This window comes from Liolophura sinensis, chromosome 7, assembly GCF_032854445.1.
Source record: "Liolophura sinensis isolate JHLJ2023 chromosome 7, CUHK_Ljap_v2, whole genome shotgun sequence".
NCBI classification, from domain to species: Eukaryota; Metazoa; Mollusca; class Polyplacophora; order Chitonida; family Chitonidae; genus Liolophura; species Liolophura sinensis.
In genome coordinates this window covers 13,885,038-13,911,109 of record NC_088301.1, presented here as the reverse complement: position 1 = coordinate 13,911,109, position 26,072 = coordinate 13,885,038, and the positions used below count along the sequence as shown (strand labels likewise).

General features: G+C 39.0%; 1 protein-coding gene across 2 annotated transcripts in view; it reads left to right on the top strand.

Moving 5' to 3' along the window:
* Positions 1-21,720, top strand: part of LOC135470202 (mucin-2-like) — a 29,666-nt gene extending 7,946 nt beyond the window's left edge. For both annotated transcript variants that reach the window (XM_064749013.1, XM_064749012.1), the window contains 4 exons: positions 135-3,197; positions 13,290-17,279; positions 18,324-18,434; positions 19,419-21,720. In XM_064749013.1, the coding sequence (XP_064605083.1) occupies positions 135-3,197; positions 13,290-17,279; positions 18,324-18,434; positions 19,419-19,477 (7,223 nt within the window). In that variant the 3' untranslated portion in view covers positions 19,478-21,720. The remainder of the gene's footprint in view (positions 1-134; positions 3,198-13,289; positions 17,280-18,323; positions 18,435-19,418) is intronic.
* Positions 21,721-26,072: the final 4,352 nt, after the last annotated feature.

Genomic DNA, 26,072 nt, shown 5'->3' with positions numbered 1-26,072 from the left:
ATGTAACCCTTTGTACTTTATGAATTCTTTTCATTGCCTGGCATCATTAAAAGTGTATTATTAGAAAGTTTTATCTGTATTTCACAAGTTTTGTTTTTCATTTTCTAAATGTAAATTCATTTCTGCATTCTCAGATTCCTGTCAAGAGAAGTTGATCTTGAAGAAGGTAGAGCCGTGGAACAGTGTGCGGGTTACATTCAACATCCCGAGAGCAGCAGCCCTCAAATTAAAACAACTTGCTCAACAAGGAGACACAAATCTAAGACGGCTTGGTGTTCTTGCAGTGCAGATAGAAGGTGATCAATCAATATCACTGACGATCGCTGGTAAGAACAATGAGCGGACAGAACTAGTGTTCAAAACCGGGTCAGGCGATGGATCTGTGGAACCGTCCATGTCGGTGCTGGATGCCGTGGCCACAGGCAGCAGTGTGGAAGCCACCAGAAAGAACATTAAGGAATACTTGCGTCAGAGTGATGCCTTGCTGGACCCCTTTCTAAGCCATTTAGGACAAGGCAGCGAGCTACTGAAGTCCCCTAATGTTGTTGCAACGTCCTCTGATCCCATACCATTCTTGACAGGAGATACCACCACTTTGGCATCTTCTGGAAAATCTCATGGTCTTCATAGCTCTCCATTGCATGGATTGGTGTTCCCTGCTGGGAGGAGTCCAACGGGTTACCCAACCTCTCCCAGCCTGACTGGTAGAAGTGTCATTGGGAGTAATCCACAGAAATACAACAGTTACCCCCATGGCCGACCTGGAGCGCCTCCTGCCCGACAGACTATAGGCAACTTGTTGTTACCCCCTCCACCCCCATACCCTCATCCTCAGGTGGTCAGTGTTAACAGTATACAGAAACAGAATAGGCCCATGACTTCATCCAGTCCACTGTTGGTTAATTTACTACAGAACGATCCATCAGGTGGCCTTCTGCATAGTTTAGCCCAGGGAAAGCTACCAGAGTTACTGGATGGTAGTCTGGATGCTATAGCCCTGGCTAAGAAAAAACGCAGGAAAAGGAAAAAGAAACAAGCAAGGCTTGCAGCCGAAGCAGCTGCACGGGAGGCTGAAATGGTGATGGAAAGTGTACCTAATACAGCTGTGACATCCACCTCTTCAGTGTCTTTACCAGGATTCAAGAAATCTGTCAAAAAATCTAAACCTTCTGTGTCTAGTGGACTTGCTGCTGATCATTCCACACAGTTGTCAGACGTGCTAGAATCGGCTGCTGATAAGCTTGTTAACCCTTATACAGGACTGTTAGAACCAGCCGATGCTTCGGGAGATAGCACAAGTGGTTCTTCACTCGTTCCGGACCAGCAAGAGAAAATAGACACGATACAAGCTGCCATAAATAGAGTGGCAGCAGCTTGGACAGAGCACACCTCTGTCTCAGAAGATACAGTGTCCACAAACGTATCAAGTGTACTTACGTCGTCGTCGTCGTCATTCGATGTAACTGTATCAACATCACCTTTGGTATCATTGCCCCAGGGATCGCTACCTGCGCATTCATTGCCCTGTAGCTCGTCCCCGTATGTTACTCCACTGTCTGCAGCACCCTCATTTGACAAGGGCACCTCATTAGACGCCCTCGCCATCTCTTCTGTCTGTGATAGACCCACAAATGATCCCCACCATAGACCATATGATATGAACTTTTCTCAGAGTAATAAGAACAAAATAAACCCCAACAGTGAGGGTTTCCAAGGGGAACCATTGCTGGCCATGCAGCACGTAGCATATAGTGTTGGACTTCCCTCAGGGCCACGGCAGTCCGGGCCCATATCTATCCCTAGTCATATGCAGCCACAGCTTAGTATGCAAGAGACATTTATCCCCAAAACTACATGTACACTGGCATTGTCCAAACCTTCCTTCAATACTGGAGATGTGCTGATTTCCAGGATTGGAGGTTTGCCAGGTGGTCACTCTGTTCTGGGTTCCACTGTGCCGGAAAAGTCAAGAAGTTTCACGTCATCTGTAGCCGGAGAAACTCCTCAGTTGCCACTAAGGCGTCATGCTGGAACACCCCCTCATTCTGTGTTGGCCTCTCCACCAATGACATCCCAAGCAGAGAGACCCAGGAGCACTGGGAGTTACCCATTGTCGCGGGCTGGGGATGGTAAAGGCTTGGCTGAAGCTGTCTCAAAAATATCACCCCACTTTCAGTCTATTGTGGCTAATGTCCATCCAGGTAATCATGGCCAGCTTTCTTTTGAGAATGAACGGACTAGAATCCAGATTCAATCGCCTGGCACTTGCGTCTCAAAAGGTGCAACCATCACTCAAACTCAAAGTCAAAATATACTCCAACTCAGCGAAACACAAACAACATATTCACATCCCAAAGTCGATATACCAAAAAAAGGAAATGATGAGATTAACAATTCCAATCATGATTCTGGGTTGAGCAGTCAGTCTGAAGCAGCTGACGAAAACCTGTTGACTGACGAAACGGCCAGCTCCTGTGGCACTCAAGGATCGCCGATCTTGACAGTGGCTGAGAACATCAAGGTGGAGCATGGAAGATCCCATGTCAAAGTCGAGACTCATGCCTCTATAGCATTAGCTATACCCACTTCATCTCACCCCATTTCACATCACCATGCTGCATTGTCTGGAAATCCACTCTATCACAAAGACTCTTCTGTTCAGGCTATGATGAACTGTAGTGAGGCTCTGATGCTTCATAATCCAACTGTAGCCAGTACAAATCCAACAGTCCTACACTGGAACACGGCTTCAGGATCTCAGGCGCACGCTGATGGGGCAAACCTGTGCGTAAGTGCTGAAAGAGACGGTCGACCAACAGAGCAGAAAAATGTGCTCTTACAAAAACAGTGCGACAAAGAGCAAGTGCACCAGGTCAGGTGTCAGTCTCCCGAAAACACCAAGACCACGGTGTCAGACGGGATGCTAGTGACTCACAGTCGTGAAAGCGATATGTCGCTGTGTCACCCTGAAGTCACTCATCTGTCTGTTAATGTGTCTTCTGTGGCTGACCTAAAAGACTCGTCTCACCCCACATCTGTGAGAGACAAAGGTATGGTTACTGTGTCACCATACAGGACTCAGGGTTATGCCCCGTCTTCTGGTGCACCATTGTCTTACTGTGGAGGGGACACCTATGGAAATTACCACACAGACAAGGGAAGGAGTGTTCCCATCATGTCAGCCACTGTCTATCAAGGTTTGTATTCTTGATTTTTGTACTTCTCGCTTAATTTTGTTGTTGATGTGCCTGAAAGGGAGGCAGAATTGACACTAATTGGCAGCTTCATGAAATGACAATGGGAAGTCCAAGCTTATTGACTGTACATGTATTTCACCTAAACTTTGATATGTGAAAAAACACTTTCACAACTATATGAAGGCCTTAAAATGTTACTTTTGATGACAAAACATATATTTTATGGATAAGTAATTTAAACTTCACAAAGACTTCTTAAGTAGTTCTTTAAGGTGGATGAGTCAGTCAGAATGGAGTAAAACGTGTCAGTTGAAAAATTCTAACTTTTATACAGTAAGTTAGAACTTTTCTGCACCAACAGTGGTTCTCAGATAAAATTTGCTGTTTCTGAAATTGTCTTCAGTCAAGTCAGTTGGGAACAGTGAAAATGTCATGTATTTGGAATATGACAAGTAGTATTTGAGTAGAAAGGGGTCAGGGGGATTGTATTACCTGAAACTGTTTACTTACTTTTAATTCTGTGGTAACATGTTAGAGCATCTTATGGCCGGGCTACATGTATGCTGTGTCACTCTGTCTTATTTTCTCCATATGAACTTAAGTACACGTATATTAATGCAATAATACCACAAAGAAATATGTTTATTGATATCCCGAAGTTGAGTTTTGCACCTGAAACTATGCTATATTATACCCAAACTACTTGTCAGTTGTGTGCATAGTTCTGTCCATTTTAAGAGCCAGTGGTGATTCTGTACCCGTGAAACTGTGTTCAGTCAAGTATGACCAACGTCATTTGGAGCTTTCAGCTGTCCAACTGTCCCCCTAATGGTGACAGTTCTATTTGCCCTTATGTAATACTATATACATGTATATATCAGGCATTTAAATCTCAAGTTTAAAGACTTATTTCACATTATGTTCTTAACATTTAGGGAATAGATAACTGTCCAGTTTTATATGAAGTCACTTTAATGTGGATCAAATATTTGAATTAGATACAAGTGGTGTCTGGTTATTTTTTTAAATTTTAGGTGGAATTTCAGAATAGGGCAATGTATTTATTCCATGGCATGTACATGCGCTTGTACGCCTATGTGTATTTGATTGTATATTTCTGACACGTGTTGAAAATTAGCTTAGTTAAAAATGGGATTGGTTGGTGACTGGTTTTATGATGTTGATGCTGATGTATGTAGGTCAGGACAAGCACCACCATTCTGTTTGTTTTGGTGTACCGCATCTTTTCAGATGATTCCTTTTCTTTGTATTTTAGTTTGAATTGGATAAAAATAGAGTTGGTTTTTCTTTGCTTCGTGCAAAGTACCAGTACTGGACAACTTTCACCACTTAGAGGGAGAATTATTAAAAATAAATTAAATTATAACTGTAAATCTCCCTGTGTACCACAGTGCATGTATTTTTGTATTTGTAACAGCTTGAGATGTTCTTCATGAGATGCTGTATTTTTGTTCTTTAAATCATGAAAATCTCTGGCAACATTTAAGGTCAGCGAGACAAATGTCCTAACTTTTCCCCTAATTTATATCTAAATGCATTAAACTGTAATGTTATTTTATTTATTAGGAAAGTTTATGTACTGGAATAAAATATTGACTTCTATTAGTTTACTTCCATTGCGATGTGATAAATGTAACATAGTAATCCTTATTATAAGTTAATAATTAAAAAGCAAAAAAGACCAGTCACCGGTTAAGTAATTAGTTGAACAACAGCTAAATGTATGCCTCTTGCTGTACATATATTACTGTGGTTCGTTTGTAGATTGTTAAAAGATAAGGAACAAACAAACCCAAACAAAAGCAACAAGAAAATTAATTTTCTGACAGCTGTGAGGGGTGACAACTGACAGTTTAAAAAAATTCTGTTTCTTTTTGGTTTACACATTTACTCTCACTAACCTGTAAGCGGCTTTACTGAAAACATGTGGAAGATGATAAATGGTCCCACATGTACATTTGTCTCAGTCACTATTGAAGTCAAACTTAGTAGGTTCTTCCCATATTGTCTCTTTATAAGAGCTACATGTGCATGTAGATTGTAGCGTGGATAGCACCTGCTTCCAGTCCATCTAGCCAACATTGTTTAGATGAAGAAGTCAGGCCTTGTTTACAATTTGTTTTTTTTTCTGCATATCTCTTGTAGGATATCACTATAAATGCACATTCCAAACAAACTTAATAACACTTTCCTAAACATTTCAGAACTTTTAGGATCCCGCAATATGAACAACTTAGTCATGAATGGACAAAGTTTTAGGTCATTAAGTAAATGTTTGATTTGCGTTCCATTTATGTACTTGTTCATGTATGTGATTTAGGCTTAGCACTAGCTATGGTGAACATGTATGTATTGAAAGTACAAGTTTAGTTAGGGCATATTAGTTTATTCTGCTGCTTTCACATTAAAGTGTAAACATCATTTTACTTACATAAAGCAGAAGTCTGTAAATGGCTCTTAATGCACCTTTGTTACGAGTCTTGATAAGCATTGAAATGGATACAGTGAGTGCCATTCCATGTTTGCTTTATGATAATGTAAGCTGTTGACATATTTATGATCTTGTGGACTTTAAGTATTATGTAGATTGTAAACGTAAATACGTGTATGATTAGGCTGTAATCGTTTTGTACACTAGGGAATGCTGGGAAGCACAGCTTAGTGTAAAACATTAGAACCTTACACCACAAAGCAAGCTTTTTTTGGAGTCAATTTTTTAGTAATGTGAATTTTGATCCTGTGTGTTGAATTGGCAAATACATACATCTTGATCTACATTGTAGATGATATGTTGTGAAAATAGTCCACCACATTTTGAACTTCTGATATGGGAAATATTATTTAATGAATGTGTAGCAATCGCTTTTTTTTTTTTTGAAAACTGTGGACGTGCCTAAGGAGGATCATAAAAATCACAGGTTTCGTTGTGTAAAACCAGAAAGCATCCCAATTTTTGCAAAAGTTTTGCATTTGCTGTATATAGACTTCAGTGAATTCCATGAATCCGATTGATCATTGTTTTCATTGCTTTACCTGCTATAAATAACGTCCAGTTTTTATGAAATTTCATGTTCAGGTTCCTTTTGTGTAACATCAGAACCTCTCACGGTGTGTACATAACTTTTTCATGTTCAGTGGTTTCCTTGATTTTAATTGACCCGACAACTCTTTTGCAATAATGCTGCAAAGATTCCAAGTTAGATAAAATTGTATGCTCAGGATAATTTTTTCCCCTGTCAGATCAATTTCGAAAACACTTGATCTGTGCCTAGGTTTTGCATATTGAACGATTCCTTTGATTTTTATTAGTTGCTGTTTTCTATGCATTAACTTCTTAACTGCTTCAAATATTATTGAAATTATGCATGAGTTTTGCATAATTACCGACTATAAATGCATCAGGTATATTTAGAGTGTCACGCCTGATGGGATATAAAATCTAGCCAACATAAGCTTAGGCCTCCTTCTTGAAGAGTGGAGGGACGGTTATATGTGAGTTGATCATACTGTGTCTTGAAAACTACTGTATTTGAATTATATAAGCATGGAGCTTGATTTTGATGAATTCATCCACCTTACAGGAACACTTACAAGTTTTTTTTTGTGAATTTTGGTTAATTCTTGTTCTTTGTGTTGGCTTCAAATGCATCATTTTAAGGCCTTTACATGCATGTGCTTCTGAAAGGGCAATTTTGTTGGCCAGACTTCAGGTGAAATTAAGTAATCAGAGGAGAATCGTGAAAGTGACAGGTTATATTAAATTTGTGGTCAATGCATATCTTTTGGTCTATAAAGCAATTTGAATTCTCTACACACATATTACCATTAGACTATAGAATATACTTGAATGTTATACAGGTACATGCATGAAATCAAATGTAATATTGTTGCAAAGAAGTCATTCAGATGTCAGTTATGAGGGTTGGTTGATGTGTTTTAACAACATTGAATGTGTTTTCTGAGTCACTTACGGGTTACCTGTACAGCAACTGACCAACTGAGAATTAAGAAAACTATACCATTGATTACATATCAACTGACTGTGCCTGGCAATGAGTGTGGCTTGACCTGCTTTAAAACAACATTATTTCTAGTGAGAAAAGCATCAAAATTAACAAGTCACACATATAGCACTAAGGTAAGTAGTATTACATGTATGGGGAAATCCTGTTGATCAGTTGCAGGCATGATTATTTTAGAATTGCGGGGAAACACTTTTTCAGTACCTGGGAAGTGGTGGGACGCGTTCTTTTAGTTCCCAACAATTTCTGCTATGGGAACCAATTTACCTGTAATAATTTTAGTATGGCATTTTAGAAAATAAATTTTGGTGTTTGATGTTTCTTACAGATCTAATTTTCATTTAAATTGTAGAGTAAAAATTACTGTAATTCCTCAACCTTTTTTGCCTAAAATTTATAAACTGTCACTGAATGATTGAGGTATCTGACTGCAGACTAAAGAAAAAAGAAGGGATAGTATTGGGTACTCTAAACTGTGTCGGTTCTCCACTACCAGAAGAGTACAATTAAGCATGTGCTCAGTACAGTGCTCAATACACTTTCCAGCAGCCTTGCAATCAAACGAATCTCACAATCAGAATGTCATATGAATCACAACGTCCTTGGCCTTCTGCCCTACATGTAATTCATTGGCTGTACTTCTTCCTATCCATCGTGGCAGATAGCATTGCAGACTCGCTGCACACAGAGAGATTGAAAAAGGTCCATTTTTCGTGAGACCACTCGCGGCAACAAAGTACAAGCGCCGGGTGACATCTTTTTGAAGGCTCACTCAAGTCTTCGGACAGTTAATTCTGTTCAGTGTTTACCAAGCAGCACTGAGTGAGTAGCCAAGCCTTTTCTTGGAAGGAAACAGACTTTTGCTTCTATGAATATTTAACCTGAGAGCCAACACGGAAACGGAACGATCGTTTCCGCGAAATCCTCATGCCTGCGATTGGATAAAACTCAAGAGTGTCGAGGAAATAAAACAGTATGTGCTGACATGAAATATTGCTTTTGCATTTAAAACAGTCGTGCTTTGCAATTTGATTGTATTAAAGGTACATATTGCCAAAAAACATCAAGATATTTTGAATTGATTCAGTGAAATACAAAAAATGAGTTTCATTCTACTCCTAACTAAACGCCATAGACTTATATTTCTCCAGAAATCAAGAGAATGACAGGAGGAAAACTGTTCACCCGATGATCACACTTGAAAGTGAATAATAAGCCTACTAAACCAAATACAATATTTCTTTTTTCTTGTGAATACAGCGACTGGAGTGAGTGGATGGTTGAAGGGAATAAAAATGAACATCGGATTGTCCACTCAAAATCAGATACATGTCAGTAGACATCTGAAAGTCTTAACTTTATGTAGATGATAACTTGTGTTTCTATTTCTGAATGTGTAAATGTGCATGAAAGGCTAGACAATATTATTTCCCTTTTGGCAACTCCATGAAAATCTCTCGGCCTGTGACACATACATGTACATGTAATTTGTCATACTAATGAATTACAGCTGTTGCACCAATACTGGCTGCGTCAGGCTAAGGACTCATCTTTACCTCTCTTAAGGCAAAGAGAGTATTGTCATGGCTGTGTTCATCTGTTTTTGCCCATTTTTGGTCATGCTACATTTATATCTCTGAACATATGGAATATAGAGTCATGAACTTTTACAGAGATGATGATTATGGCCCTACATGCACATGTGCCTTTTGGCCTCTTCTGGTCTGCCCTTATGTTAATTTACATATTAACTTATTTGTCTAATTTACATAACTATCATCATGTAGGTGATGCTGTATCACTGAACCTAGTGAAATTGAATTAATATGCAGTTTTGCTGAGGTGATCATTGTGCCTTTTGGCCTTTTCATGTCTTCTTGGGTGTAATTTGCATAACAAACAGCATATGTGTCACTGCTGTGTTTTGGAACCCATTGAAAAGAAAATACATCAGTGGTCATTCATACATGTACATGTGCTCTCTGCGTTATCCTAATCCATACAATAACATGTACTTTGTATATTCTGATCATGTACTTACATCGAACTTAATTTACCTATCCATGGTACTGCTGTTAAAATTGCTTCTTTTGGCAGTCATTCAATGTAAAATTCAGTTCAGTTTAAATTTTCACAAAATTTTCATGAAATTTTGTCAACAATTTTAATATTGCTTTTCAGTACAAACTGTAGTACAGAAGGGTGATTAGTATTTGAAAAATCATGTAATATCAGAGTGGTTTACTCGGAAATAATTTTTTGTATTTCATCTTAAGTTTATTTATTTTTTTAAGTGACACATTTTGCTAGATTAATCCTCGTTACAAGGGCTAGTTATGTTTTTGGTGAAGTTTGGTTAATTTTTTGGCATTTTGGCATTTTTACACACAAAACTTTAGGCAAAATATAGTAATTTGGGGTTATTTTCACAGCTTACATTGTTTGTTGTGACATAGTGACTTCTGACATTTCATTCTGTCCAAGAACTTTTTATTGTGTGAATATGTTTTGATAGGTTTTCAGTCTGCATCATTGCCAGTGAGATAAGCTCATATGCATATTAGATATATGTAGTTAGATCCTAATTTAGATGCTGGTAGGAAGATGATATATAAAATATAATATTCTTGTATTTGTTTGATTTGTGTTCTATACCCTACTCAAGAATATTTCATTTGTATAACAGTGGCCAGTATAATGGTGGGAGAAAACTGGACTCTCTGTTTGCAGGTTGGTGGCAGACCCAGTAGGAAGATGAAGTTGAATGTTATGATGGATGCCAGTGTGATTATCGATTGGATAAAATAATTGTATAACCCAATAAATTTCAATGACACTTCTACTATATTGAACAGTGCAACATATAATTTTTTGTCACAGGAGTACGGTACTGCAGACTTTGAAAGAAAGGGAGTATGTTACTTCCGACTTTACAAGTACGCGGAGCTGAAGACCACATTTTCTTCAAATACTCAACACTTCACTATTTTGGGTCACCAGTAATACACCTGGAAAGTGTGTAGTTGATCGAGTGAAAGGGGGTGAAAAAAAAAATTAGGCTTACATGTGTAAACATGTATACATAGGCTGACATGTAACGGGTACAGAGATTTTTACCTTTGCAGTTATATGACTACCTAGTGTTCAAGTATATGTGGGCCTACATATAAACTGCTCAAAAACATTCAAGAATAAAAGTAATTATTTCAGCTCTTCTGCAAAAGGAATGAATTTGAATGAAGTTATATAAATTGAATACATTTATCTCGCATCAGTCTGTGTGTAGTTTATTTTCAATAACTTACTCACTGTCAATTTTATTCTGAAGTTTTCATTCCTTGTGCTTTGATAGCAGGGGTTGCAATATTATTATTTTTTTTTCTCTATGGTAACCTTCCTGATGCGACAGGTAAATTTTCTTTCACCTGTCTAAGCATTGCTTTGCCCATACAAACTGCCGTCGTTGGGTCAAAAGATGATAAAACGGTTGTTGATGTAGGCTAAATCCAAATGTAGGGCCTACATTAGAAGAAAAGAGTTTATTATTTCATGCTTTAATTATTGGCAGTATATGTCTAAAGTGTTTCTGTGGATATGTTTCTAGCTGTTCTCATGATATCTTTTTTTATTCTTTTGCATTAGCTTATCCCTTCACAAAATCATAGGTTTATGTATGTGTCAGGAACTGGACCCTCGATGATACTTTAACACTGCAGACTGACGATTCGTGTGGAATTGAAATCAGACATTTGGTAGCGATATTAGGATGTTTCTGTGCAGTATACTAACCAAAAAGACCATTTTTAACTCTTTCCTACATCTTCATGGCGAACACTTGAGAATGTCACGATTCCAAATATCACGGTTGGCATTCTCCACGGCTGTGGGTGGTGGCAGAGGAGCTTTTGCTGTAGCCTACAGTGTCAGAAAACTAACACGTGGAGCACATGGTTTGTTGTGGAGATTTACTTTTGATTTCCACAGGACTGCCTCCTTTCAATCTCGCATGTACGCTAGCTTTCGGGAACTTAGGTGTACACACAAATCTGCAGGCTGTACAGTTTAATTTTAGAAGCGTATCATCTAATTTTGTAGGCATATTTATGCCTGTTTGCCACTTATCTGTAGCACTGTTGAATTTGAAACGAGGGGCAACAAGGGCTTATCTTCCTAAATATGATGAGATTGAATAAATGATCGTGGCCTATCGCCAAATTGACAATATTTCAGCCATATTGTTTTAACAAATATGATGACGGTTGTTTTCAAAAAATTATCAACTCTTATTATTCCTTATTCATGTTGGATATTCTTGTACATATACAGTTTAAATACAGGTATAGCCTTAATTTAAACTGTTATAATTTATACACAGATATTTAAATAGAAATACTTTATTTCACCTAAAGTTTAGTATTTTTCAAGTGACATATTTTGCTTGATTCATCCACCTTATTAAGCAACTTACGAGTTTTTTTTTTTTTTGAAGTTTGATTTCTTTTCAAGATAACTTCATTGTTGGCATCAAAAAGTATCATTTTAAAGCCTTTATGTGCTGTATTTTTACAGTTCAAACTTTAGGTGAAGCACAGTACATGCAAAAGACAAGTAACTTACATCTCAAATATACCAATTTAAAGAAAAAAGTAAAATATTCATGTTATGTGTGGGAATTTTATGTTTTAGTGACAGGCATTAAAATAATTTCTATAATATATTCTGATAAATTAAAAAAAAATTGAGAATATTACAGTAAATCTGTACAAGTCTTTATTAATTGCTTAGGAGAAAAATATTTGCCTCTGTTGTAGAAGAATGCAATAGAAGATAAAGAATACTGTAGATCTAAGCTTAAACTATAATGCAAAATATCGAGGGACAAAAATACAGGCCTACACCGAATTCCACAGCACAGATGTTTTCATCATTTGCTTAACAAAGAAGTATTGTGTTATATAAAAATCTAGTCTATTGTAGTGAAGGTTGTTTGTTTATTATTGATTTTATCCTTTTTATGATTAAAATATACAGTGTACATATATCATGATTTCTGCCCATATTGAACAATATGTGCAGGGTTTGCACAGCCTCTTGAAAAACTGGAAAGTACTTGATTTTTTTTAGAAATTTCAGGCATTGAAAGTGCTTGACATCTACTGTTTTCTTAGCAATGGTCCTTGAAAGTTCTTGGATTTCAGGTGGCTTAGTGAAGTAAATGTCATAGATGTGAAAAAGTAAAACAGTGTAAAACCTTTCACGTTCTGTTGTATTTGTGCCTTGTTTACTTTCCAAGAAAGTGCAGGGAAAGCCTTGGCATTTATTTTCTTATCACCTGTGCGAACCCTGTATGTACATGGAATAACTACACGGACGTTGACAAAACGTCTAAAATAGAACTTTGTTTACATATATTTGGTCAACAACATTATCCATTTCTGAGTAGAATAACATACACATACAGGTACACTGACAGTTATCAATCTATTCAGTTTTAATTTATGAATGATGTAAAGTATTACATACATGTACTCTCATTCTCTTTAAATCTACTACAAAGATGAACAGAGGTGCCCTGGTACACAAAGACATGCACACACCATAAAGTATGTGTAGGTAAATTTGATAAGGCGATAGAGATTCACTTCATTTTATTGCCTAGAAATGTTCTGTGAAAATTTGTTGGGATTGGTGAACAGTTTGGACTACCGTACATTCAGGCAAAAAGAGGCCAAAATATTTCAAAGTGTTCTTTTTACAGCCAGTATGTATGCATGATTCATCTGTTTCACTGGTGAATGCTTGGTGTATGACTCTAGGATAGGGTACTGTATGAGGTATTCTCTGAAATGGCTGTTTTTGTTCTAAACATGTTAATGTTTAGAATGAATAAATGGTTATGGCTTAATGCCACATTGGCAATATTTCAGCCATATCGTTGCGAGTTTATGTTTTTCAGAAGTGCACTTTAACGTACCATTGTGTTGTAGGTGAGCAAGTTTATATTGCTCTGAAATAATCATTTATTCATAAACTGTTTATTTTGTTGCAGGTCATAAGGACAAAGGTGTTGGGGAACTTGCTGAGGTGAAGCCCCGTTTGCAGTCCAGTGCTATTAGTATTGTCCCAGGTCTACCAGATTTGAGGACAGCCAAACTTTTTGATAATGCATCCAGTGCTTGCCCAGAATCTGATACTGTAATGAAAAACATGCGACTGCATAAACCCCCTGCTCCAGACTCTACCGGAGTGACCAGTGTCTCCGGCAGTGTCTCCAGCAGCTTGCCTCTTACCTACAAGTCTTACGTGGAGACAGTACCTAGGCTAGGAGCTGTCCCCTCACATAACAGCTCAGTAAACTTCTCTCAAGGCTACTCCTCTTCTGTGGACACCCATTCAGTTAACTCCTACGTGTCCCGGCCTGTACCCATTTCCTCTCAACAGAATGATACCGCTGCGTCACGGACTCAAACTGTGGCCACAGCCTCTGCGCCGACCATCACTGAAAACTGTAGGCCCAGTGCAAACTTAAGGCATGGCTCTAATGAAGCTTTAAATTATAATCAACACTACGTCAATCCCCTTAATGTTCAAATGTGCAATACTGCAAGCTCTGTGTCGGCATCAACTTCTCTTGAGGCAGCTCATGGCATGACCCAGCCCACAGCCACGGCTGTGACATCGGACCCATATATGGTGAGGACCTCTTACACCAACAACACAACACATGGTAGGACAAGTGTCTCGCAGAGTCCAGTGAAACTGGCGCAAGTGCAGAAGGTCAACACCCATAGTGATGCTAATGGTCCCATGGACTTTGGGGAGCACAGAAGCTCTCAGCGTGAAGTAGCTAACTGTCACATCAATGACCATGGGAGTCAACAAAGTGACAGTGTGGAGTGTATGATGAAATCTGGTGGTCATGCTGCTCACCCAAATCTGCCAGTGATAACGGGGGACATTCTTGACCAGGAGTTAATAAAAAACTGCAATTCTAATGATGTTCAAATGATTGAGGATCATGCAGTGCAAAACTATATTTCTGCTGAGCCCAATCCTACTGTGCAAAGAGGGATCTGTCCAGGTTTGCCATCTTCGAGTCTTCGGGCAGGCAGCCCCGATCATTTGAAAGGTTCCAATGTGACCAGCATGTACACAAGAAAGTCTCCGACCAGCAAGTCTGGTGGAGGAGGCAATATGCTTAACATGTTTGCATCAGTTTTGCCTTTGCCCAAACTTCTAACAGAGTCCATGCAGAAGGTGGTGAAGCCATTGCCTGGATCAGCCAAAGACCCTGAAGCATCTGTGAAACTTGCTAGGCGTAATCAAGGACATCCAAACTTACTTAGCCACAATGCTAGCTCATCTTACTCAAAATCCCCGCCCTTGGGCTACGAATCTGTTCAGGGTGCCAGTAGTGTATTGACACCTCCGAAGAGCCCTGTGCGGTTTGGCCCAGGAGAAGCTATGACCATGGGCTTACCGAAACCACAGTCTCCAAGAACTCGAAGTCCCCATGTATTTCCAGCACCAGGCAGCCACCCCGCTCTTCCACTCGGCAACATGCCAATTTCTTCATCTTTCAACTCGACAGCTCTGACACGCATGGCTGAGTCTCGTTTTCCAACTGATGGTATTGATCACAATGGACAAGATATTCCAAAACGTGAATCTGTTCAAGCAACAGACTCCTTGAACAATGGTCCTTCTCGCGCACAAGGCACAGTAGACAGTGCCCATGTTCAGTCTTGGAACGGTGCTAATACACAACCTTCTGGGCAGCAGCAAATAACTCATGAACAAACATCTGTAGAAACTACTTTTGTTAAAGTGGAAGCAACTACGGGTTCTTTGAGTGGAGCAGACACAGCTGTTTCTGAAAGCAATACAATGACTACTGTAGACGTAACTGTGTCTGAATCCAATGCACGGCATGAACCTTCTGCAATACAGAACTTTAAGACTGAACATAGTGGCAAACAGGTGCAGACTGGGGTTTCAGAACATTCAGAAGGTCAAGAGGGACAAGATCTATGCAAGGCCAAATTGTCTTACCCCTCACAATCTTCCATTATGCATCATGTGTCGAGTGTTGAAACACCAGCTTGTGATCAAACCACAGTTGGAAATACCACCTCAGAGTTGAGTGTTGATGGTTCTAGTGCTCAGATTGCTGACACAGAGCAATGTAAAGAAGTAAAGGAGTCCAATGTAGGCCATGATTGCCCACCCCTGCCAAGTACGAGGTCTGAAAAACTGGCACCAACCAGCGGTGTTGAGTCCTCCAATGCTCACACAGAAGAGTCCTCTGACATGCCAGGTGACGTGGAAGAAAGTGCAAAAAGTACAGCAGCTGAGGAAAAACCTACTTTCACTGTAGAAGAGGTCTCGGTGGCATCTGGGGATTCCAAGGAAGACGCACCAGCTTCAGGAGAAACCAAGGAAAGGGTATTGACTTCTGGGGAAACCCTGGAAAAGGCATCAGCTTCTGTTGAGTCCAAGGAGATGGCATCAGCATGTGCGGATCCCAAGGAAATTGCATCAGCGTTTAGGGAGTCCAAGGATGTGGTATCAACTACTGAGGAGAATAGGGAAATACCATCAGTTTCTGAGGATTCTAACAGAAATGCATCAGCTTCATGGGAACCCAACAAAAATGCAGGAACTTCTGTTGAGCCCGGTGAAATGGCATCAGCTTTTAAAGTGCCCCAGGAAAAGGCAGAAGAATCCCTTGAGCCCAATAGAAAAGCAGCAGCATTTGGGGAGGCAAAGGAACAGACACAACCTGCTAACATGGAGTCAATATCTGAGGATACCCATTGTCCAGTAACTATTCAGATCCAAACTTATCCATCAACAGCCATCTCACATGAGCCTTGCTCTTCTGTATTTCCTCAGGCAAACCCAGAAGTCAGTCCTCCAGAGAGAAACCTGTCTGAAGATCCTCCAGGAGAAGCTGTTCCATGTGCAGAACTCAAGAATACTGAAAGAGGAATTGAGGTCAGTTCAGAAAGTCCTGAACAAGACATTTTACCAAATTCTATGGCTGATGTAACTGAAGGTCAAGACATCCCTGTTGAACAAAGTACTCCTGAAGGTCTGTCTGGTGATCCACCCTTCCAAGCTCCAGCTTGTGAACCTGAAATGTCCACGACTGTTGTGGAATCCGGCCAAGCTGACCAACTCAGTGTGTCAGCTGTCACAGAAATCTGTAATGAAGTGCATCTTCCAACTGAAGATCACAAGTCAAGTTTTGATTCCAATACAGAGAGCATTTGTGATAACACCCAGAGCCTAGGACCAACAGCTATTGAGGATGGAACCTTGTCGAAGCCGGAGGAGGAACATCTGCGGCCATACAGATCTGCAAGGAAAATCAGCGAATCAGAAATTCCCTTAATAACAAAGACGCTTCGTGGTGGAAAGCAAATAGAAGAAGCACCTCGTGCAGGCCGAGCAACAAAAACCCCAAAACGCAAGGAAGAGGATAATGGCAATAAGGTATCTCCTGAAGCAGAGGCCAGTCCACAACTGCGACAGAGGAGAAGCAGAAGACGTTTGCCTGATGCCGATGGAAATGCTGGTGAGCACACAGCAGCTAAACGCTCACGAGTTGATGGCCTTGATGAAACCCATGGTGAATCTGGTGAGCAGGATGGAGTCGTGTTGATGGATGGGGAAAGCAATGACTCTACATCCTGTGATCACAATGACATAGGGGATTCTGCAGATCACACAGCTGTGGAAGGCACTCATGTGGACAATGCACATCCTGATGCCGATCCCAAGAATAGTGGGGAGGAAAAAGCTGGCATTCGTCAGCAGAAGGACACACGTCGAGGCAGTGATGCCTCAAAACCTGTCCTTCGTGACTCTAAGCGTGATGTCAAGCAAAATGCGGCAGTGACTGATAGTGATGTTAAGGGTCGGGGTAAGGCGTCTGAGCGAGTGCTGAAAGCCAATGAGGAGGAACATGTGACCAGAAGCTCTCGACGGAACCGACAGTCTCCATCGGGTGTCCTGGACAAGAGTACTGCACCTGGTGAGTTATTTTTTCCCTCTCATTGAAGTGATTGAATGCTGTATCTGCGATTTTTTTTCACATTGATAGCTTTTCTTCAAGTGGATCAATATATGGAATTTAAACCAATCAAAATAAGTGAAAATGTGTTTCTGGTCAGTAAAATGTCTTTATTTGTTTGTTTCGATCTTCATACAACTTCATACAAAATAATCTTTCATGTATTAATGGTGGCAGTCAATTTTATGAATGGAGGAAACTGGAGTGCCAAGGCTAAGCCACAGGGCAAACTTTTCCCAGGCGTGCTATTTTGTGGAAAATAACTGGTCTTTAACAAATGTTAACTAATACATAAACACTGTTGCACACTTTACAAGCAAATCTTCACAAGATGTTCTGAAGTGAGGGTGGTGGGAAGTGGAGGAGGGGGCATTTTTGTATGTTGACTGCTATACTCAAGATGTTTTCACTTGAGCGATAATGGCCTGTGCCGATATATTGTTCAAGGAAATAAATCTCCAGCCTTTGGCAAGTTGTACACTATTCACTTTTCCTTGTGTGGAATATGCGCATTTCATCCTGATGGGTGGGAAGTGATCTCCAGTGAACTTCATGTAAAGCTTTGTTCACATGGTGCAACATGTCAAAAAGATTTGTCAAATTAGATTAGTTGACTGTAAATAGGACTGCCCTGTGTTGTATGCTACATTCACACTGTGCAATTTGTCGCATTCTATAAAGGGTATGTATTTTCTTTAGGGTTGTGAAATTTGAAATTTGCACTGTGTCGACATGGCCTAAGACTTCATGAGTGAGCATTGTCAACAGCTTATTGCTGACATTAACAAGGACCCATGAATAATGGACACAGGAAAGTTCACAAATAATGAAAGCTTGACAATTTTATATCTCTTTATGCTTTGTAAATCCCCTTGCAACAATGCTGCTACTCTGATCACACGAGTAAGCTCCACAGTATATGTACAAACGCCTAATGGCTCCTCGTCATATGACTGGAAAATTTTTAACTATGACGTATTCATTCGGTCATTCTGTATTTTCCAGCCACGCGTGACAGATCACCTGTATGTAGAACCCGTAACCGAACTCCAGATCAACGAGAGGAATCACCTGATCAACAATACAAGCGCACAACACGTTCTACGAAACCCAAAGGTAGGTCTTCCCCTAGCAGCACCGTACAAATGGCTTCCACAGGTAGGTCTGTCAGCAACCTGTGGATGGTCGTGGGTTCTGCCTGGTTTTCTCTCACCATTATGCTGGGTGCTGTTGTACTAATGAAATATTCTTGAGTACGGCACAAAACTCCAATCAAATAAATAAATAAATAAATAGTGGTTTCACAGGGTTCAGTCATCCTGAACTTTGGCAGGCAACTTCTTTGATCCTTCACTCTCACTAATAACATGGTCATCAGTTCTGACAATAAGTGGTTTGTGCAGTCTTATGTCAATGTAAGAAGTGTCTGTCACATGTGGGAAAGTTCATGAGTAACTTACCAATGCTTGGTGGTTTTCTCTCTGTGTGTTCGTTTCCTCCTCTTGTAAAACTGAGAGCTGTTGTATAAGTGAAAAATTCTTGTTTATACAGCATGAACAATAAGGTGGTGGATTTTATCCAAAGGCTGAAGGATGTATCAGTATTAGCTCCAACTGAAATGGACCATATGTGTTTTTTATGACATCACAAAGGTGCTAAAGAGATAATAACTTTTGATTTATTTCTTGCTAATGTTACTCTTTCAACACATGTGTTTAGTTGTCAGTTTGAATTGAACGTAAAAATTTGATCATTCAAGCAACTCAGCACACTTGTCTTTGCTACTTTAGCATTATCTGATTACACTATCGAAATTCAGGTAAAGCCTAAGTACTGGTTTATCTGGTGTCAGTGGTGGGTCAGGTGTCTTTGGCATGGTGATCTAGTGAGGCAGCACTTCAATTATGTTAGCATTTGGTCCGGTCTGTAAAAAGACACAGATGTGATGTGACTGAAATGATGATGCAAGCTATGTTAAACCCAAGTCAAAGAAACAATCAGGAACCAATTTCCTGGGATTGTGTTCAGATTTGATAGTATGTTACAATATAATAGTTTAAAATTCTAAAATTGATTTAATGAATGTGATTTATGTTATAGAACACCCAGAGCCAGTGACTACAAACAGAAGGCGCCGGACGTCACGTGACCACAGGTAGTCCACCTCCAATCTCACATCATTCTCACTAGATCCAGGTGTGGCACGAACCTCTGGGGTAACCTGTTGGACTTGAACATGTGCCTGACCCACAGAACTTCATCATCTAAGACTGTGTAAGGCAATGAACAAACACTGTGTCGGCAGAGACAACAATTGTGTATATAGTGAAGACTTCCTGTAGACTGACAACTAAGATGCTGCTTTGTGATCCTCCATGCATTTACGCTCCTCTCAGATTCTAGGACTGCCCAGTTTATATCTCTGATCATGTATTCACAGCAGGCTGTTTGAGAACAGAGAAGGCAGCCTGCAGACTTCTATAGACTGAGACACAAGTCAATTTTTGTGCTGATTTGTGATCATAGCTTGGGCAAGTGTCCAGGTAAATTCTCTCGGGAGCATCTAACCAAGCTAGAACTGTGGAGGATGGGTGTGTGGGGAATGTTTCTTGTGTGTCTTATAACCTAACCCACTGTTTTCTTTTGTACCCGTGTGATACTAAGTTTTGTGTGGTATGCAGGGTGAAACATTACCATGCAAGAAACCATATGAAGAATTAAAACCTGGACAAAGGGGAAAGAACTGTATATTTGTAACCAAGGGGAGATAACTTTCTCCACTGAGTGGACTGTTTCTGCTTTGACTGCTCACTGCTTTGTAGTGAGGGCACAAAGTCAGGATAATTTATATGGTATACACGTTCGTTCTGCTGTTGTCGTCATCATATTTTTTGTTTACAGATTCTGTAGACTTGTTTTATTGTATCTGTGTTTACATGGGCGGGGAGGGGGGGCATCCTGTTGACGAGCTTCTAGGACAGTGGCACATCTTGATGCCATGAGATTGCATCTTGTATATAGGTATACATATTTGATCCCAGCTATTTAAGCAAATCTTGATAGCAAATTTATCTTGTTTAATAGCATAAGTTTATTGCTGTGAAAAATGTAGGGACAGTTGCAGTGATATTTACTGTTGATTTACTTCTCTAGCTTTGGCCTAGAATCTGTATATGTAATGTTTAGATATGAATTAAGATTACACAGTTTTTTTTTCCCAATACTCTGGGAGGTTGAGCTTATGATTAATTATCAGATCTACTAGGTACTTCCAGTCTTCAATCATGTACATACTTCTTGTAGATAGACCTTCACCTATAGCTGTATCTTCCACTAATCATGACAATAAGCACGAACTGGAAATATTGGGAAATTATTTCTATAATACACCAAAAAATTTTCATTATTTTTTTTTTTTTTTTTGGTGATAATTTTTGTTCTTATTATTATTCTCTATATATTGTGATAAATATGGCACATTTTGGAAGCATACTGCCGACAACTGCAGCATAATGACTACTTCCTCTGTGTATACAGAGACTCCACATAGGCCTATATATATATTGTTTCACATAGGTCTACATTGTTTTCACATAGGCATATATTGTTTATATTTCAACATGCAGAGAGTGAATTTATAGCATTCATGTTTACTTCATTGAGAATTTGTGTTCATTTCATGCATTTGGGGGTAGATCCCAAACACAACTGTACAAATACTTGGTAGATCCAACCTATATACTGTAAAGCTGTATTTATCTCCTGTTTGATTAGAAAAAAAAAAACATAAAATTGAATGGTATTTGCCTTTCATGAAGAGCAATTGCCTAAACTTTGAAGATGCATAAATTACAAGTCTGTGAACATGAATAATGAAATAAACCTTTTGATGGTCATGTTTATACAACATTGTAAGCTTCGTTCAATGAATTACATGTTTCTTGTACTAATATATGAGGATAAAATGATGTATGTACGCATATTTAGTGTGGTTGAGAGATTTCACATTAACACTTCCATTTCCACATACCCCATCCTAGCTAATCAGTTAATACTTACCGTTTTCTTTTGTTGTTGTTGTTGTTTCAGTTATAGGTACGCCTGGGAAATTCAATAACAGTTAAAGATTTTTTTTTCTGTCTTCAGCTCTGATTGGTTCTGAATTTGCAGCTGGCTTTTGGCAGTTAAATCTGCTGTTCATGGGATGGATTGTTAAAATTCTTAGCCTCAGTGCTTGTTATGTTGCGAGAATTACCTCCCCTTTTTTTTGTAAGTTTTGGCTTCATTGATTGGGCAAAATTTACCCCAAAATTATGCTTGCAATTTCTGGCTTCAGTCCAGCATTGACTAGGGTGTGCTGATTGTACCTATGTAACACCAAATAGCCAAGAGAAACACACACTCGTACATTACCTTCTAACTCTTGGTTTCAGGTGTGAAGTCTGTATATTTTTTATTTTTATATTCAGTATTTGTGAATAAATAGTTCACATTTCCTGTACATTTTCTGCCTTGTTTTGTTTTTCATTATAAATTAGTTTTTTTTTTTTTTGTTGATCAAGCAGATACAGCTAAAACTGATCTTGGCTATGTGTGTGTTTACAGAGCAATCAGTGCCTTTTAGTCTGGTTTGTTAACTGTTCAGAATATTCAGAAGCTATTCGGGTTTCAAAACATACTTGAGAAATTAAGAGGTTATCTAATGTCCTTTGGCAGTCTAATAACAAAGCTTTATAATGATAATACACCAATGTAACTGATGGCTTTGTTAGAAAAGAACTCCTGGATATCAGATACTAGTTGCTGCATTGACTTCAACCTTTCAATCTGTCCAGTCCTGACATCAATGCAAACATCAGTTGGAGTTGATTAATTCCAAGTAAGGAAAACAGAATGTCATCTGCACGCATTGTGGTAGGACAGATGTACATGTAGCAGTCTGTTTTTTTTTTTCATGTTAACAAAGGTGTGCTGAAATAAACAGCACAAGTCTGGACTGTTAAGAACAAAGCTATCATGAAAACATGGACTGAGAAGGAAGGAGTTGTCACTAGAGCATGAAAATATTTTATAAATATCTAATGATCGGCTGCTGTCATAATTAAGGAGTTGAAAATGTCCATGGTTAGGGCCACTTGACTTTTTGTTGCTAGGACATAAGGTGAGGGTTCAATACCAGTCTTGGACACAGTGGTGAAAATGAGCTGATGATGCTCATGTGAACAATAGAACGTTTGTTGAAAACCACAAATGTTCCTCTTGGTTGTTTTCCTTGGTCACCCTGGTTTCCTCCACCCATTAATGTGACTGCCATTGTATGAATGAAAAAATTGTTGAATATGGCATTAAACAACAATGAAGTAAATAAATATAAATGAATAGGGCAGCCCTGCAGATTGAATGGTCTGGTATTCTGTACAGACTATCCAGACTTCGTCAGCGGAGCTGGACTGAAAACTTGATTAAATTTCTCCTGCTCAATCTGCAGCTATTCAAAACAACTTGGTGAGGAGTTATGGCATGCAAATGGCCTCACTCATGATTTGGGCAAATCCATAAGTATTACAGCCAGCCAGGACCAGAAATGTTTGCAGATGGTCGAAATGGTGTGGTGGTTTCCTCAGGGTTCACTTGTTTCCTTGTGTTTGGTAAGTGAAATACTCTTTTGAGTAAAGCTTATAGCATCAATCCATCACTCAACAACATGATTTATTGGATTGGTGTTTTATGCCGTACGTAAGAATATTTCACTCGCACGACGGCAGCCAGCATTCTGACGGAAGGAAACCGATTAAACGATCCACATGTTGCTGGTAGACCTTCCTACGTAAGGCAAGAGAAGACCGTGTAAGCTGGACTTGAACTCGCAGCAATCGCGACAACACTAGGCCACGGAGGCTCCTTACAACAAATTGTTTGCTTTATTGACATACTAAAAACTATTTTATGTTCTAATGATCTCTGTAGATCATTGATCTCTGTAGTTTTAATTTTATGGTAACCACAAAAAGATGACATGGTTGTGAATGCGCAAAGGGTGAAATACCGGTACTATAGGAGACTGATAGCCATTCACCTACATACATGCAGTCATATGTTTGAATCTGGTACCAACTGTTCAGCTACCTAACTGCCAGAAACGCTGATCCCCTGCTATATGCTTCTTCACTGGATTAATAAGACTGGAGTTTTACACTATACTCAAGAATATTTCACATATACAATACCATCCAGATTTAGGGTGAGAGGAAACCCGGGCTGTCCTTCCTACATACATGTATGAGCATCATTAGATGAAGCCAACATGAGCTGGACTCACAGCAATCGCATGGGTGATAAACTCGTAGGGCATTATGCCGTATTAGCAAACTAACCACTGTGCCATGCGTCTTTGTAACTGGACATTGAGCAGTCCTTGTTCCAAACTTTGTCAGTTATGTGACAGGAAGTATGGCGGTGTCTGTTCTGATTACTCCACCTTAGAAATCTTAGATTGAAGAATCAGGTAAATACTATAGATTTTAGGCAAAATATTGATGTTTGCAAATCCAATTGAATGTTTGAACAAAAAAAAACCCATTTCGGAAACTCAAATGTAACCCAGTCCGAATTTTCAAGAGGTTTCTGAACCAATTACATACAGGTACTTTTCTGTACATAAAGCACCTCCACTTTTAAAATTAGGCAAAGTCAACTTGCAATCTCACACAGAAAAATCAACCGAAACGCGTCGAAAAGTCACCTTGTTATTGTTATCGAAGTACAACAGACTACATCTAAGGACATCTAGACACAACTAGATGCTTCAGGGAGCACACTGCAGTTTAGTGGTTAGTACCCTTAGTCTGCAAACTTTCTGCATGTGAAAGAACAACTTTCAGTGCAATTTATGCAGATTTTTGATTTGATTTTGGAGACAAAACTACACTAGTGGATAATTAATGTAAAAAGTATAATTTTGTCAACACAAAGGAGTGTCTTTAGAATGTGCTTGAATAAACACCTTGCAAACATGTGAAAAGGTTGAAGAATTACATTTCCACTAGTCTCTCAATCATGAGAACAATCAAAGTTCAGGTTCAAACCTGGCCTTGGGTAGTGAATTTGTTGCCTGCCTTGTAACAATAAACAATCGAAGATGCTCCCATCACACAAAGGGGCAAATCTCCCATCAGAATCCAATTTGGGTACATAAGCACTTTATGTTTAAAAGCTCTCTGTGAAACCATTCTGTAGATTGAGTGTAAACATCAAAAAGTTCACAAATGGAAAGAAAAATGCCTATCATTAACAACAAACGTCTAAAAAGATAAAAAATTAGGCATATAAAACACACAACAATAAATCAATAAAAAAACATCTGTACAATGTGTACTATATGTAAAACGTTTTAATAAGAATAACAAATTTAGTAGATCAATCATACCATTGCATATAAAACAATTCCGTAAAAAAATAAGAAAACTGATTTAATATTTATCACAGTTTAACAAGAGAAGTAAATATTACTCTGACACTACTATCTAGGGAAATACACTGGAATCGTTTTTGATTCACAGCAAACACCTATTTGGGGGTCGGTACGATAAGAAAACTTCAAAATCCCACCACAATTCTGTTAATTTCCAAATCGGAAGTATAAAACTTGGTTGAATCACCCATTAAAGTTATATAACTTTAAAAGAGATGATTGCTTAGTAATAACTCGCCAAAAAGACTCTCAAGATCAAAAATGACGATTTTTTCATTCAAACGAGGCACTGAGTCTTTAATTTACAGTATAAAGATCAAAGCTAACCAGAAAATATCTTTGCTGAAATTTTCATGTGTGTATTTCCACATGCTGTTGAAGTTTTGTTTTGGTTGACGTCTGTAATGTGACCAATTTTGTCAGGCATCCTTCATAGTACACTTAACTGACAGTCACTGTGGAGAATATTTTTCACCTCGAAGAAGACTTTGAATCTTTGTGGGGATTTTTTTTCTTTGCCAACATACATTTTTGTGTGAGTAAGAATATGGGCTGTCTTGCAAAAATAATTAATCACGAAGTACAGTGCATAATTATTAAGCCATGGTATTACGTAACGTTCGGCCACTATAACTAAATCATGAGTGAATCCTGGTTGAGAGCACACTGGTCCAGTAGGTATCATTATCATTAACATGTTATGTGTAGCGAAGGAATGAGGCTGAACATTTGCTATATATGTATTTAACTGATTGGTGCATGGATGCGTGCTCCAGATTTTTTTAGAAAGTTACATCTCTGGTACAGTAATTTTCCCCACTCTACTGTGTCAAGTGCAAAAAAACCATATTTCAGTGTGACTAGAGCAAGCCACCATTTTTCGATTTTATGACAATACACTGCTTCAATACATGCTTGCCATGTAACAGGAAAAGAGTAGTAAAACAGAGCTGAAAAAAAAGAAACAGCCTTACGAGCTGTTGTCAATCACAGCTATAGTCAGTTTCACTTCTTGAGGTGCACAGTTTCTTGCACCGGGACAGATTCCCCAAATACCATACCAGGTCCTTTTTAGAACTCTTGTGTACCTATTCACAAAGTTAAGATGTCATATCTGTTAAACCAAGAACAGGGACAAGCCTTGGAATGGGTACATACATATGTTTGCCTTTGTGTCTGTCTGTGATATTGTATTCTCAGCAATTACAGATGACTGACCTTTTCTAACATAGCTAACACGAACTTTGTACTCACAAAAGAAAAGGTTTTTCAGGAAATCCCAC